At 42.4% G+C, this 15,418-nt stretch overlaps 1 protein-coding gene across 1 annotated transcript in view; it reads right to left on the minus strand.

The window, feature by feature from the left end:
• Positions 1-15,418, minus strand: part of TRAM2 (translocation associated membrane protein 2) — an 86,852-nt gene that overhangs the window by 2,366 nt on the left and 69,068 nt on the right. Inside the window, exons 5-8 of the mRNA XM_027840289.1 lie at positions 6,446-6,504; positions 4,820-4,904; positions 4,091-4,161; positions 1,225-1,329 (exon numbers count right to left, since the gene is read on the minus strand). Coding sequence (XP_027696090.1) covers positions 1,225-1,329; positions 4,091-4,161; positions 4,820-4,904; positions 6,446-6,504 — 320 coding nt within the window. The remainder of the gene's footprint in view (positions 1-1,224; positions 1,330-4,090; positions 4,162-4,819; positions 4,905-6,445; positions 6,505-15,418) is intronic.

Genomic DNA, 15,418 nt, shown 5'->3' on the forward strand with positions numbered 1-15,418 from the left:
TGTGTGTGTGTGTGGGTGTGGGTGGGTGTGTGTGTGTGTGTGTGTGTGTGTGTGTGTGTGTGTGTGTGAGAGAATTATAAGCTACCCAGCAGGAAGAACAACACATATAATTACAGCTGTAAAGCACTTACAAAGTACTTTCACTTCTGCAGAAAACAGCACTGAATTCAGAGCCTCAAGGTCTGACTCCTGACCAAACTTACCACTTGGTGTGACCTTGAACAAGTTCCTTCCCCTTTTAGGAGCCTAAACTTCCTCATCTGTAGAGTTAAGGCACTGGATTAAATGTAATTAAAAGGTGCCTCTGAGCTCTAAAAAACGATGCCTGTTGTAAAGATCAACTGAAGGTGAAGTGCACAAAGTGCTTGGCAAATGATGACGATGATGATAGCTAGCATTTATATTGTGCTTTGTTTTGCAAAGCGCTTCACAAATATCTCACTATATAAATGTCAGCTACCGTCGTTACTACTCCTATAATCTCATTTGTTCCTTGTAAGGTAGGGAGGCCAGGTGGTATTATCCTTATATTTCAGAAAAGGAAACTGAGGCAGAGAGGTTAAGTGACTCATCAAAAAAAAAAATCCTTGTAAAAACTTTGAACAGTTAGAGCTATCCATAAGAAGAATGGCTCCCCTCCTCACTGGGGGTCTTCAAGCACTGTGAGGCTGCTTGGTTTACTGCTCTGGTATACTGTGGAAGGAGACTTTTGGGGCTGTGGGTTGGGAACGTAATCTTATTCAATTAGTGGCCAAATCCTCAGAGGTCAGGTGAGCTGCCTAGGATCAATGTATGTGTCAGAGGGGACGTGAACCCAGGCCTTCCTGACTTTGAGGCCAGTTCTCTAGCTCCACAATGAATACAAGATAATATTTTTAGGGGATGGGGGAAATGCAGGAATGGGGATGAGCAGAAGGGAAGTCAGGCATAGGGGGTGGGAGCTGAGTATGGAAGGAAACTAGAGACTTTAAGAGACAGACAAAGGGAGGGAGGATGGAGGTGGAATGTCACGTGTGAGGCACAGAGCAAGAAGGTCAGTAGCTGGAGTGAGCTCCCTAGGCCTCTTAAGAGACATATAGTCAGTTCCAGGGTATGGCTCAATATTCGAGCAATGTGGACATTACTTAGAGGCTGGGAGCTACCTCTTTTCTAGTTTTCCCTGCCTCATTTCCTGGTTCTGTCCTCCTGTGTTCAGCAGCTAGTGCCCTTCTCATCACCACTTACAGCTTCTCATTGTTCTCATCTGCAAAGTAGAAGAGCCGTGCCATGTGGAAGAGAAACTCAGCCACGTACTGCAGCAGCAGCAGGATCAGGCCCAGGCGGGTCAGGCTGTGAAGAAATTGGGATGGGGAAAAAAAAGTCACCAATGATCATGGACACAACCAGTGCTTTACTGGGTAAATGTTTAACAATTGGCTCCCATGCCCCCCCGCCCCCTAAAAAAAGGTATATAAGCTTAATCTTAAACTTAATCTGCATAAAACCAAATATTTTACCATCACTTTCTTAAGTCGACACAATCAACAAAACAAAAAATTAAACCTTCACTTGTAGCTCCCTGATGTCCAAGGTATAAATGCCCACACCTAACAATCTCCTGAGACAGCCTGTATGAGCTGGTTCCAGTACATCTCTGGAAAAATAAGGCTGTGGAATGACAAACCCTCCCTGTTCCTAGCACTCAAGTGTCCAATGGAAGAAAATGGTGCCTTTCTGATGAGTTATGTCTTGGTTAAGTCCAAGCCTCACAGTTTAACACTGTATCTTATGTGAAGTCTTTTCAGATTCTCCCAACTGTATGTGCTACCTTCCCCAAAATTACCTTGTGTTTATTTTTCATCTACTTATATGTATACATGTTGTCTTTCCCAAAAGAAGGTAAGTTCCTTCAGGGCTGGGACTGTTTCACTTATCTTTGTATTCATGGCATCCCATGAGTCTGTGAATTCTTGATCGTCTATTTAGAGCTAGAAGAGGTTTTAGAGGTCATTACTCATTGTACAGACATGTGGATTAGGTGGTGGTGATTCAATTTCAGAAGATGCTCGAGGATGGAAGGGGCACATAGAATCTGGGGGTGGCATACCAACTCAATGATTTTTGCTACCCTCAATGACTGTCCTCCATGCCTAGAATGCTCTCCCTCTTCGTCTCCACCTCCTGGCTTCCTTGAAGTCCCAGTGAACATCTCACCTTCTGTAAGAAGTCTTTCCTGGTCCCCCTCAATGCTCAAACCTTCCCTCTGCTGATTTTCACCAATTTATCATAGTTTATTTGTTCATAGTTTTCATGATATCTCCCCCATTAGATTGTGAGCTCCCTGAGAACAGGGGACTATCTTTTGCCTCTCTTTGTACCCCCAATGCTTTGTACAATGCCTGGCACATAGTAGGCACTTTAAAAATACTTGCTGACTGAATAACTAACCTCTAGCAGGTTCATAGAAATTCAGGGCTACAAAAGCATTTCTTCTTGACTCCTAGTCCAGCACCTGCTGCCTCTCTATATAAATGTGTGCTAACAATAATATTAGGAAGAGTGATGAATAATCATAATATGATCACAGATCATAGGATCAAGAGCTATACTGGATGTCAGATAATCCAATGCTTTCATTTTTCGGGTGAGGAAACTGAGACCCAGAGAGGTGAAGTGATTTGCCCAAGGTCACCCAAGTAGGAAGAAGCGGCTGTACAATGTCGCAATACCATTTGTGTGTGGGGATGATTTTTATATTGCATCAAAAACCCACAGTAAGGGCTACAGGGCTGCAAACCCTCAAGTTAGGCTCCTCTGCTGCAGCTGGCATCAAACCCTCCCCTAATCTCTGTCCCACAAACCCATGCTCCTTGGAATCGACGTTTGCCGCAGGAGATTTTAGAGGTGGGAAGCCCCCCCTTGCGAGATTACTGAGCTGCCCAGCACGGTCACCTACCCCGATTACTCTTTTTCTCTCTCCTCCTGGATGTAATATGGAAAGAAGACTACCTAGTGTCACAAGAAGCATGTTATAAGAATAAATTAATAACATGTGTGAGTTCTTTGGGGTGGCACCTTGGAAAAAAGCAGCTATTCAAATTCAAACAAAGGAGGAGCAGACATCCCACGAGGGAGACCATGGCATGTCAAGAGGGAGTACAACGGGTCATTGTGCTCTTCCTCTGATTTACAGGGTAGGGGAGATGAGGCAGACCTGATTCCTCAGAGCCATCAAGCTACTTTACTCTGGACAACAAAATGCCCCATTTTGAATTTTTAATGAAAAGGGAGTAAGGAGGCAGCAAGGTACAGTGAATAGATAAAGCACTGGCTCTGGAGTTGGGTTCAAATCCTACCTCTGACACTACCTGTGTGACCTTGGGCAAAATATCTGACCATTCTGGGCTTGAGTTTTTTCTTAATCAAGAGGTCTGGCCCAGATGGTCTCTTGAGGTCCTTTCAAAGCTCTGGATTCCTGATCTTAATTCTCATTCTCAAATACTTATCTGTACATCGCTTGTTTGCACATGGGTGTCTGGATATTGTCTCCTGCCTTAGACTGTAATCCCCTTAAGGGCAGAGACTTTCTTCTATCTTTTTTTTTTTTTGCATCCCCAGCACTTAGCATAGTGCCTGGCACATAGCAGACACTTAATAATGTTTACTGACTAACTACTGATTCTTAACCACTACCTCAACTACTCTCCCAATGACAACACTGGACTCTATGACAATTCAGTCAGAAACTCAATGAATTCTTGCCATCTGCACTGGCTGCTGTGCCTTAAGGACGTTCCCTCAGGCATTCATTCCATTTACCCAACAGCTCAACCTCCTATATGTGTTGTCTCCCCCGATTCAAGTGTGGGCTTTATGAGATCAAGAACTGTCCTGCTTTTCTATTCGTATTTCCTATGCTTTAAACAGTGCTTGACACTTAATAAATGCTTTCCATTCCAAGTCTACTCTTTCCTGTTCATCCACTAACAACTGGAAGCAGAAAATCCCGAGGGCACGAGCTCTGTTGGCATCAACCACTTGGCACCTCAAGGCAGGAACATGGCCTCAGAGGACTCAGATGGCATAGAAAGGAGAGACTCTTGCCACTTACTTTAAGAGGTATGCTCCAGCTATGTGAACCAAGTACAGACAGATATACTGCAGCTGACGTGGAATCTCCTCCTGGAAACAGAAATGACCAAACTGAATTTCCCCTTCCCAGTAACCAAAGCCCAAGGATACAGTGGAGCAGGAGTTAGACAACAGATGGAACTGGAGCTGTCCAACTTGGCACCCACTGTTAGCAGGCATAAGCAGGAAAGGCTGACGTAGCAGTGACCACTGTGAGTGGGACCAGGGAGCCTGCTACAAGTGAGAAGGAACAGCAGTAGCTTTGGCTTGAGGGAAAAAGGGTGAGGAATGGGGGGAGACAGAACAGAGCTAGGGAGATGATGTTATTGGAAGCAAAGCTGAAGGAAATTATGAAAAGAATGCTGGAAGGATATTTTCATCAAAAAGCTTTCCAACCAGTCTTGCAGTCTCGTGGCTTGGGGGGAAGAGGGCCGGAGAGATGAACCAGGAAGGGAAGTGTGAAAAGGGAGGAAATGGTTTATCATCATGGGAACTGGAAATTAGACTCACACGGATGGACATCTAGGATTTTAAATAAATGTTAAGAATACAGGTCCATCACCATCCAATAATCTCCACCTCCTGGTGGGAGGAAATAAAAGCACTGCTGGGAAGCAAAACGGGGAGAAGCCTTCAGAACACCCTAAAAAGGGAAGGTGGCCCAGCTATACCACTTTGAGAAAAGAAATCAGAATCAAGAGCTACTCACCTTCCGCACCTTCTGGAAGTACAGCTCCGGAAGGGCATGTAGCCAGTACGCCAGCTGACAAAGGTAGAAAAACTTCACCTGGAAACTGGAACACAAGAGCAAAAGGCATGGAGAAGTCTGGCCCGGGCATAACAGGGTTCAAAGGATCATAGATCTGGAGCTGGAAGGGAGCTCAGAGACTATCCAATCCGAGCCCCGTCATTTCACAAATGAGGAAACTGAGGCTCGGGGAGATTAGATAATTTGGCCAAAATCACACAGGTAGTGTCGGAGCTTGGATTTGAACCCAAGTTCTCTTCTTTCCAGTGCAATGACGCTTAGTCCTGCCAGATTAGACAAAAACAAAATCACAATGGCATGACCCTACATTCTAAGGGACAGGGTCAGGAAACCAGAGGCAAGGACCAGGGACACCACCACTCCTATATCTGGTCTACTTCTTGGCTCCCTGTATATTCCATGTCCCCACCCCTCATACCCTCTTTAAAGGGAAATAAAGAATTTAAGAAGAAAACCACAAATGATTGAAGTGCTGGAAAAGAGTGATGAGCAAAGGTTAAAGGTTCTTTAGCCTAATTACCTGAACACACTTCACTTACCTAAAGAATCCACGATTTTACTGGTGTCAGTATTCTTTCGGCTGACATAGTCAGCAATAGCCATGACCTAGCTTTAATGAATGGTCTTCCTAAGTCTCTACAGCTAGAAAACTCTATCATCTGGAAACCAACCCTTTGGTGATAAAAACTCTCCAAACTTCTATTAACCAGACTGGTCCCTGACTGGCTGACTTTCCCACAGATCACAGCTGGACACACTGAATCATCAACTTAGAGATGGAAACAACTTAAAAGGCCAATGCCTCACTTTACAAGTGAGGAAGTGGAGACTTACATAGGTTTAGGGGGTTTGTCCATGGTCACATAGCTATTAAGTGTCAGAGGTAGGATTTGAATCTGGATCTTCTTGACTCCAGATCCAGTACTTTAAGAATTATAGCAGCTGGAAATCTATTCATTGTGGTAGGACTTGTACCTGCTGGCACAGCCTTGAGTCTGTGAGGATGAAGGTTTGCTTCCATGCCCGGATGAGAAACACTGGGGTAGGACTTCAGAGGAGATGAGTGATAAAGTACCAGTAATGTGAAGAAGAGAACAAAATTCAATAAAGACCAAACAAGGGGAGGGAAAAAAAAAAGGAACTTAAGCTATAAAAGGATGGATAGAAAGAGATAAAGATAAACTGAGTAAAAAGATTATAATACGCTAGAAGGGATCCTTAAGGGGCAGTGTCAAGTTTGGAGACCTTTATGTACTTATCTGCCTAGTATGTTTTAGGTGAAGTCATTCCTGGCAGCAGGGAAATGGATTTAATGATACCATGAATTTCACATTTAAGATACCATGAATCTATGTTATCCCCAAAGCATTTTTGGAGGAAACTCCAATTTACTTAAAACCATATAATGCCAACAATTTATGTCCAACAATACACTAAATGAGCCAGGGACGTGCATGAGTCAGCACAGATCCCAGCTGGCCTAGGGGGCTCTCGTCATAATTTCCTTATAGAAGCTAGTGAACTAGCAAAACATTGCCCTGCATACAGAGCCATGAGAATACTTACGGGAGATACACATGAGGGTAGTTTTCCCAGAGGCTTCTTGGATTTGTTAAGTACCCTTCCTATAGGGGAAATAAAAGACAAGAATTAGAGGAAACAGACCCGAGAAATATTGTAGGGGTCACTTCTGCTTCTGGTGGCACTATCCATCCCACTGGAAAAATTAAAAAGCCCATTTCACTTTTCATACTACCATAAATGCTCTAAGTAACAGAGATCCTAGCACTTTCTGTATTTCCTTTCTCTCCAACTGACTTGAGAATTTTACTCTTCTCTTAGTATTCTTGAGAGCTAACACACGTCTGAAGCAGAATTTGAACCCAAATCTTTGTGACCCAAGCCCAGGGTTTTCTCTACTATACAACCTAGCTGCCTTAGTATTATATAGTGGATAAGAGACCTCACCTTGGAGCCAAGAAGGCAGTGCAAGTCACTTAATCTCTCAGTGCTCCAGACAGCTCTCTTAGACTATTTGTTACATTAAAAAAGCCAACCTGCATTGGCAGAGGGAATTTCCTCATCTGAGAGTTCCCCACCAATAAAAATTTCATGCCAATTAAATCACAGACACAGTCAATAGTCCCTATCCTTATTCTTGGCAGGCTGAAAAAGGTACATCATATCACCTTCATTTTACAGATGGAAGAAAGACCCAGGCCCAAATGACATAGTTGTTCAAGACCAATTCAATGCAATAAACATTTATCAAGCACCTACTGCATACAGCACCTCATGCTGGGCACTGAAGACACAAAGAAAACATTCTCCCCATTCAAGAAGCTTACACTCTACTGAGAAGAAGAATAGTTAGACCTAAAACAGAATCAGGCAACCAATCTTCTGGTCTAATACTCTATTCCTGTAGTCAGTAAAACTTGGCCTGTAGTTTTGGAGAATAAGATTAAGTATAGTTGGACTTGATCAAGAGCATCCAAGAGAATGGAATCAGGGAATAAATGGTTTTCACTAGTCAGACTGCCTTTCACAAACTGGATTAGGTATAAGGGTAATAATGGAAGGTCAAGATGGTTTAGTGAGAAGGGTATGTCAGTGATTTTTAACCCTCAGCCTCAAAATATATAAACACAACCACAAGAATACAAAGAAGATGCTACTGAATCTTGGCTGGATAGAACATGTGTCCTGAGTAGTTTTTGCTGGCCTATAACAAACCCAAATAGGTGGTCCTGTAGCCTGTGCCTAAAGACCTCAAGTGAAGGTGATCCAACTGCTTCCCAAGGCAGCCCATATTTTATTTAGGATAGCTCTAGAAGGTTTCTTCCTGATATCAGTCTCTGCCAGCTCCCACCTATAGTTCCTGGTTCTGCCCTCTGGGGTAAAAAAGAACAAGTTTAAACCCTTTCCCACATAAAAGTCCTTCTAATATTCAAAGGCAGCCCTCACAGTTCCCCTCAGTCTTCTCTACTCCAGGTTAAACATCACTGGTTCCTTTGATGAATCCCCATATCACATGAACTTGAAGCTTTCATGTGGGAAACAAACTTAAGACCCTATTCTCACTAACAAAATATTCTAACCAACAGAATGAATGAGATGGCAACATGGCATCGGAAAGCCAGTGATGGGGTCAGAATCAAGGACACTTGTGTTTAAATCCCACCTTTGACCAACAAAGTGTGTGACTAGGGTCAAGTCACTTAATTTGTGTGGCTCAATTTCTTTATCTGTAAAATGGGGACAATAACACTTGCTGTACCCAGGGCACAAAGCTGTTGTAAGGCTCAAATAAGATAATGTAGGTAAAGAGTTATGCAAAAATTTTAAGTGCTATACAAATACCAATTATTTCATTATATAAAATAACCAGTGAACGTGATACAAATAAAGCAGTAACATCAGGGTAATCTGGGAAAAAAGCAACCTTCAGCCCAGCTCTAGTCACCCATTCAAGACCCTTTTAGAAGAGTTGAGGGACAGTGATTACAAGTCTGGTGGTGGTTATCATATTTCATAAGGTAGTTAAGGATAAAGGGAAACACAGATTCTGAGGTTGGCAATACCAACTCAGTGGCTTTGCTCCACTCTAATGTGTCACTATCCCTTGATATGATATGATAAAAGAGGTGCCATGAGTATGCATGTTTTCTTTATAAGGAATTATGAAGAAGTAGAAATTGAAAAGTAGAATGTAAGCTCCCTGAAGGCAGAAACTAGCATGCGTGTGTGTGTGTGTATATATATATATATACACATATATATGTATGTATATGTATATACCTGTGTGTGTGTGTATAATGTACATATTTACACACATATCATTTTCATGCCTCAGTTTCTTTATTTGTAAAATGGGGACAATAATCCCCAGGACTCGGCAAATAGCAGTCACTTACTAAAGTGTTGAACCCTTTCCAAATCAAAGTTATCAAGTTTTCAAATGGAGGAGGCCTTAGAAATCATCTAGTCCAATTTCTTAATTTTGCATAAGAGGCAACTAAGGCTCAGACTATTCAGACAAGCAAGCATTTGTTAAATGCTTATTATGTCAGACACTGTATTGGGAAATATGGTTTTAAAAAATGCAATAGATTCTGCCCTCAAGAAGCTCACATTCTATCAAAGGAGATATGTGCCTCTATAAATACATACTAAATATATGCAGGGTAATTTTTTTTTTGAGGGGAAAAGCACTAGCAATGGAAGATATGGAAAGGCTTTATATAGAAGATGATGCTTTAACTCCACATGAACGCCAGGAATTCTGAGAGGTGGCAGTAAGGAAGAAGTGCCTTCCAGGCCCCAAGGACAACTTGTGAGAAGACATGAAGATAAGAGCTATTATAGCATGGAGCATATGAGAAACACGGAGAAGATCAGTTCAGCCGGACCAAAGATCGTGTGAAGGAGCACAGCATAGATCTAATAAAGCTGGAAAGGTGGGTCACAGCACAGCTGTACAAGGTTTTAAAAGCTCGACAGTGGAGAGTGTGTATGTGATCCTAGAGGTAATAGGCACTCATTGGAACTCATTACGCAGAGAAAGCCTACGGTTCAGAAAAATCACTCTGGCAGCCATGTGGACAGATTGGAGAGGACAGACACTTCGGTCAGAGACCAATTATTAGGACACTATTGTATAGCCAGGTGAAGGACAACAGGGGCCTGCCTGGGAGAGATACTCTGGAGACAGAATCAACAACACTTGGTAATTGGAGATGCGGAATGGGGAGTGTCAGAAATTAAGGATGACTCTAATGTTGCAAAAATTAAATGAATTTTGAGGTTAAATGATTTACCCAAGGTCACACCAACTCTCCACCTATGTGCCCAGGCTGTCTTCCATGCTTGGAATGCACTACCCTCCCCGCCCTCCGCCCCACCCCTGTCCCTTACCTCTTCCTCACAGAGTGTCTCTCTTCCTTTAGGACACAGAAAAATAACATCTGCATGAATCCTTTCCTAACTCCCCCCTCTCTCCCCAGCTGCTAGTACTCTTGCAAACTACCATGTATTTAACTACATATTTGTATGTATATGTGTATATATTTATTAACATCATATTTAAGCTAGATATAAAATTTTATGTGTACTTGTTATCTCCCCCATTAGAATGTAAGCTCATTGTGAATAAGAATTGTTTCATTCTTTGTATCTGTATTCTCAGCATCTAGCACAGTGCCCAGGAGACAGTACGAGCTTAAAAAAGAATTACTGACTGACAGAAGCAGAGCCAAGACCAGAACCCAGGTCTTACCTCCAGGTAAGACCTTACCCAGGTCTAGTGTGTTTTTTTCCCCCACTGTAAAATACAGCCTCTTCCCACCAATTCCATACTCCCTAAAAAAAACCTATTGGTTTTCTTTGTTAGTTCTTAACAAACCTCATGAGTCATGAAGAAATTTCTACAGACAAAAAAAGCAGCCAAGACAATGGGCCTCCTCCTGCTATCTCAGAATCGCATATTGTCATTTATCCTTCATACTCCAAGAGGACCAATGACATCACGATGTTGGGTCGTGGTACAGTGTGGTCAACCGTGGCCATCAGGCCAACATGAACTCGGAAGGCTCTACCACAGGCTGGGCACAAGTAGTGTATTTGAACATTTGGGATGAAGACGTCTCTAGATTTGCACATCCCACTTTTCCTTTGTGCTACTGTGATTCTTCAACTAGGTAGTGCAGTGGATAAAGCACTGGTCCTGGAGTCGGGAGGACCTTAGTTCAAAGTCGGCTTCAGATACCCTGTTTGCCTCAGTTTCCTCATCTGTAAGATGATCTGGAGAAGGAAATGGCAAACAAGTCCAGTATCTTTGCCAAGAAAACTCCAGATGGGGGGCAGCTAGGTGGTGCAGTGGATAGAGCTCTAGCCTTTGAGTCAGAAGGACCTAAGTTCAAATCTGGTCTCAGACACTTGACACTTACTAGCTGTGTGAGCCTAGGCAAGTGACTTAACCCGGACTGCCTCACCAAAAAGCCAAAAAAAAGGAAGAAAACTCCAGATGGGGTGAGACATAATTAATCATCACCACCTCCACCACAAGAGTACTAGACCAAAAGATTGATTGCCTGGTTCTACTTTACCAAAGCAGATCAGAACCACGTATACAGTTGACAGAGGAAGAGAATGAGGACCTATGCAGAAGACTGGTATCTAAAGATGGAGAAAGAATATAACTTTCTTCCTTTTCCTTTTAAATCCCCAGAATTCTCAAAGGACATTCATTCTAAAAAGATCACACTCATGACTCTTCCTGACTGTGGCCTCCGTATCTCACACATGCATGAGACCTAAGAGACTGGTGGAAGTCCTGTCTCAGTTTTGATTGATGCTCCACACCCACATTCTCTACGTTCATCACCCTGGTCTTCTGCCTGACAGTTATGTCCTGATTAGAAATCTGCCAGGCTAGGCAGAGGACAACTTTACAGCCTTCCTTTTCTCACATTAAGGGCGTGACGCCTCCAGCCGCTTTCGGAGGGAGAAAAAAAAAAACCCAAGGAGGTGACAGTTCCTTCCTACAGGAAATAGTATTGTTTACTTATCAACATAAAATGTTATTTGTGAGTCTGTCTATGGAAATCTGAAGTGGAGGAAGCATTCCCGCCAAAGAAAAAGTGTTCGTGGAAGGACAGAAACCCTGGAGGGAAACCTAAAGCCACACACACACACACACACACATACCAGCTTTACATATTAAATGCAAACTTTCTACAGCTTAGTGGCCTATTTGCTCAGGAAACAAAGCTATGGAAACTCTGAAACCAACAAACAAAAAGATCCCAACAGAAAAAATGTTGCCCTGATTGCAAATGGGGAGCCTGTCCAGTCCACTAGGTCTGGAACTGGGGTGGCAGAAGGAGGGGGCGGAGGGGGAAGGAGAGGATAAGCAGGAGCCAGAGAAGAAATGACTCACTGGTCGGTGAATGAGCAGTCTTTTCCAGAGGGCTGGCCAAACAGCTGCCTAAGGAGGAGTGGTCACATGCCTCTGGAGCCCAAGGGGTTAACTTTAGAGGTCTGACGTGCCAGACAACACAAGTTAGCTAGGGCCTGCTTTAGATGCCCTTACCTATCTACAATCCCCCAATATGCTGATCTGGGACCTGAATCTTCTCCGCAAACAGGCAGACAGACTGGCTGCCTGGCTGACCCTTTAAAGGTCTTCTCTGACTTTATAAAGTTAGCTAAATGGGGCCTAAGTTGGAAGTTCCCCACTTTCTCCCAACAAGCACTAACCTCCCCCTCCAAATCTATTTATGAACAAAGAAAATACAGATACACTTGAACCCAATAATAGCCCATCACTTGATGGATTCATATATACTGTGAGATAAATCATGGACTGTGAAATATAGCCCCCTACAACCAAAAACCTAAGATAATGGAGTGAATCACAACTCCTAACTCCTTTTCTAAATAAACCTCTGTACATAATTTTTATTCATCAACAACAATATAGTGACTTTAGAAGTTATGTGAGCATATCAAGCGCTTAAGAGATGTTTGCTTTATAGTCAGAGGGCCTGGATCCTATTTCTAAAACTTACTCTTTGTATGATCTGAGACAGATCACTTCACCCCTGGCCTGCTTCTTCATCAGTAAAATGAGGTTGGATTAAATGGCCTCTGAGGTCCCATCTGGATCTAAATCCATGATCTGATCCTTTAACTCTCTGGATCTCATTTCCTCATCTGTAAAATGATGCCATCGGAGGGGATGTCTGGGGAATGGCTGAACAAGTTGTGGTATATGACTGTAACGGAATGCTGCTGTGCTATAAGAAATGACGAGCAGGATGAGTTCAGAAAAACCTGGAAAGACTTACACGAACTGATACAAAGTGAAGTGAGCAGAACCAGGAGAACCTGGGACACAGCAACAGCAATGTTGTGTTATAATCAATTGTGAAGGACTTAGTTATTCTCAATAATACAATGGTTCAAGACAATTCCAAAGGACTCGTGAAGAAAAAATGCTATCCACCTCCAGAGAAAGACATGATAGAGTTTGAACGCAGATCAAAGCATACTATTTTCCACTTTCTTTATTTTTTCTTTTTTGGGTTTTTCTTTCACAATATGACTAATATGGAAATGTTTTGCATGACTGAACATGCATAACTTACATAAAATTGCTTACTGTCCCAGGGAAAGGGAGGTGAGGTAGGGGGAGAGAATTTGGAACTCAAAATTAAAAAAAAAAGTGTTAAAAATGTTTTTACATTTAATTGGGAAAAATAAAATATTATTCAGAAAAATGATAGCAACCATAGGATCAGGGATTTAAAGGTTAAAGGGACACCCTAGAGGCCATCAATCTCAACCCTCTAATTTCACAAAAAAGGAAACTGAGGCACAGAGAAGTTAAGTGACTTGCTCAGAGTCACAAAGTTAGTAAGTATCTGGGACAGAATATGAAACTAGGTCTATCTGACTCCAAGTCCACTGCTCTATCCACTATACCATATTGCCTTATGATGGACTTAAACTAGATGGTTTCTGAGGCCCCTTAAACTCAAAATCTCCAATGCGATGAGCTCACTGGATTTCAGTTTCTTTTTCTTTTTTTTTGCTTAGGCAGTTGGGGTTAAGTGACTTGCCCAGGGTCACACAGCTAGTAAGTGTCAAGTGTCTGGTCTGAAGCCAGATTTGAACTCAGGTCCTCCTGACTTCAGGGCCGGTACTCTATGCACTGCACCACCGAGCTGCCCCAGGGCTTCAGTTTCTTCATCTGTAAAATGAGAAGGCTGACCTCTGAGGTTCCTCCAACTCTAAATCCATGATGCTACCTACTCTATATGAAGCTAGACATCCCAAGAGAACTCTAGGGAAAAGAAGAGTTTTCCCTACCCTTTGAAATCTTTCTCCCTATGAGCCAATGAAAAAAGGAAGACTGAACAGGGACTTCAAATTAGTTTTAAGAAGTTAGGAATGGTTAGCCAGAAGGGTTATTTCTACTAGTTTAGAATAATATGATTTTAAAACTATTTTCTAGCTCTAAATTGGAAACTAAGGAGTACCCATAAATTGGGGAACATCTAAACAAATATGAATGTATATGAATGCAATAATAACAACGTTCCGTAAGGAATAATGAAAGGGACAGCTTCAGAGAAAACTTGGAAGATTTTTATGAACTGATCCAATGCCAAGTAAGCAGACCCAGGAGAGTAACTGTACAACCACGACATAGCAAAGACAAACAACTTTATATGCTTTAAGAACTCTGATCAATGCAAAGACCAACTATGATTCCAGAGGACTGATGACAATGCAAATACCTACTCACTGACTGAGAGGGTGATGAACTCAAGATGCAGAATGAGACACACATTTTTGGACATGGACAATGTAAGAATTTGTTTTGTATGACTATGCTTATTTGTTACAAAAGTTTTGTTCTAAAAAAAAAAAGAAAAAAGTTTTGTTTTTCTTTTAAATAAGGGATGGGAACTGGTAGGGAGAGAAAATAAATGCTTGTTAAATGAACAAAAAAAAAAACCTGCTTTCTTCTCCACATTAGTAGATGTCTCCCAACATCCTTTTTTAAAAAAAAAAAATTCCACAGAGCACTAATCTGGTAAAAAACATTCTACATTTCTGTTCCCCTGAGGTACTGGGTACCAATGGCATTTTCTGTGACTACCCTGAGGAGAACAGTACATCATCTCTCTGGGCCTCTGTTTCCAGTTAAAGATGTTAAGTGGAAGAGAGTAATGCTGGCCCTCGCCTGATAAAAGGCAATCTGGAGATTCCCAAAAGAAAAAGTGCTTTATGCTCCCCTAATTAATTACTATCATTATTGTTTAATGGAAATACAGAGAGAGGGAGAAGAAATCCCTGAAGGGGGAGGATGGGGAGAGAAAAATGATGAAAATGACTGAACATTTCACTTTCTCCAAGGACTTAAGAAAAAAAAAATCACCCTAAGTAATGACATTTGGCCCCTAAACCTGGTCTAAATGTGTCACATTGTGGGAGAGGGCACGAAGGAGGGAGGAGAAGAATGTCCGGGGCGGTATCTGAAGAAGAAATGTGATTCAGAGAAATGAGGCAATACTTTGTAAGAAAACTAGACAAGCCACTCCTCCCCCACTTCAAAACTCCAGTGGACAGTACAGAGAGTTGGGGGTGGGGCAGCGGGTGGGAAGGGAAGTCAGAGTTTACATTCATATGCATGTTAAATGCTGTTTTATGCCACATGGCCAGGCCTGGGCCCTCTAAACCTGAGTGTGAGCGGAATAGTAAGTGGCATTGGAGGTGTCTGCCATTCACAAGGGCCTGAATAATAGAGGGGCCTTCTTCCTCCCCATTCAATCCATGGTGTGATTGAGAGAGTTGTTCTTCTGTTTACCATTAACAAGAAGGAGAAGCACTTTGGTTCCTGCTTTGGTTGATCAGGGCTGTCCCCTCAAGTCTGTGAAGGTTCCTTATGGGGATGAAAGGTACTCAGGGAGTCAGCACAGGACTTGGGGGACAGGAAGACCTAAGTTCAAAACAGGCCTCAGATACCAG

Source organism: Vombatus ursinus, unplaced genomic scaffold (assembly GCF_900497805.2).
Source record: "Vombatus ursinus unplaced genomic scaffold, bare-nosed wombat genome assembly UNPS02004698.1, whole genome shotgun sequence".
NCBI classification, from domain to species: domain Eukaryota; kingdom Metazoa; phylum Chordata; class Mammalia; order Diprotodontia; family Vombatidae; genus Vombatus; species Vombatus ursinus.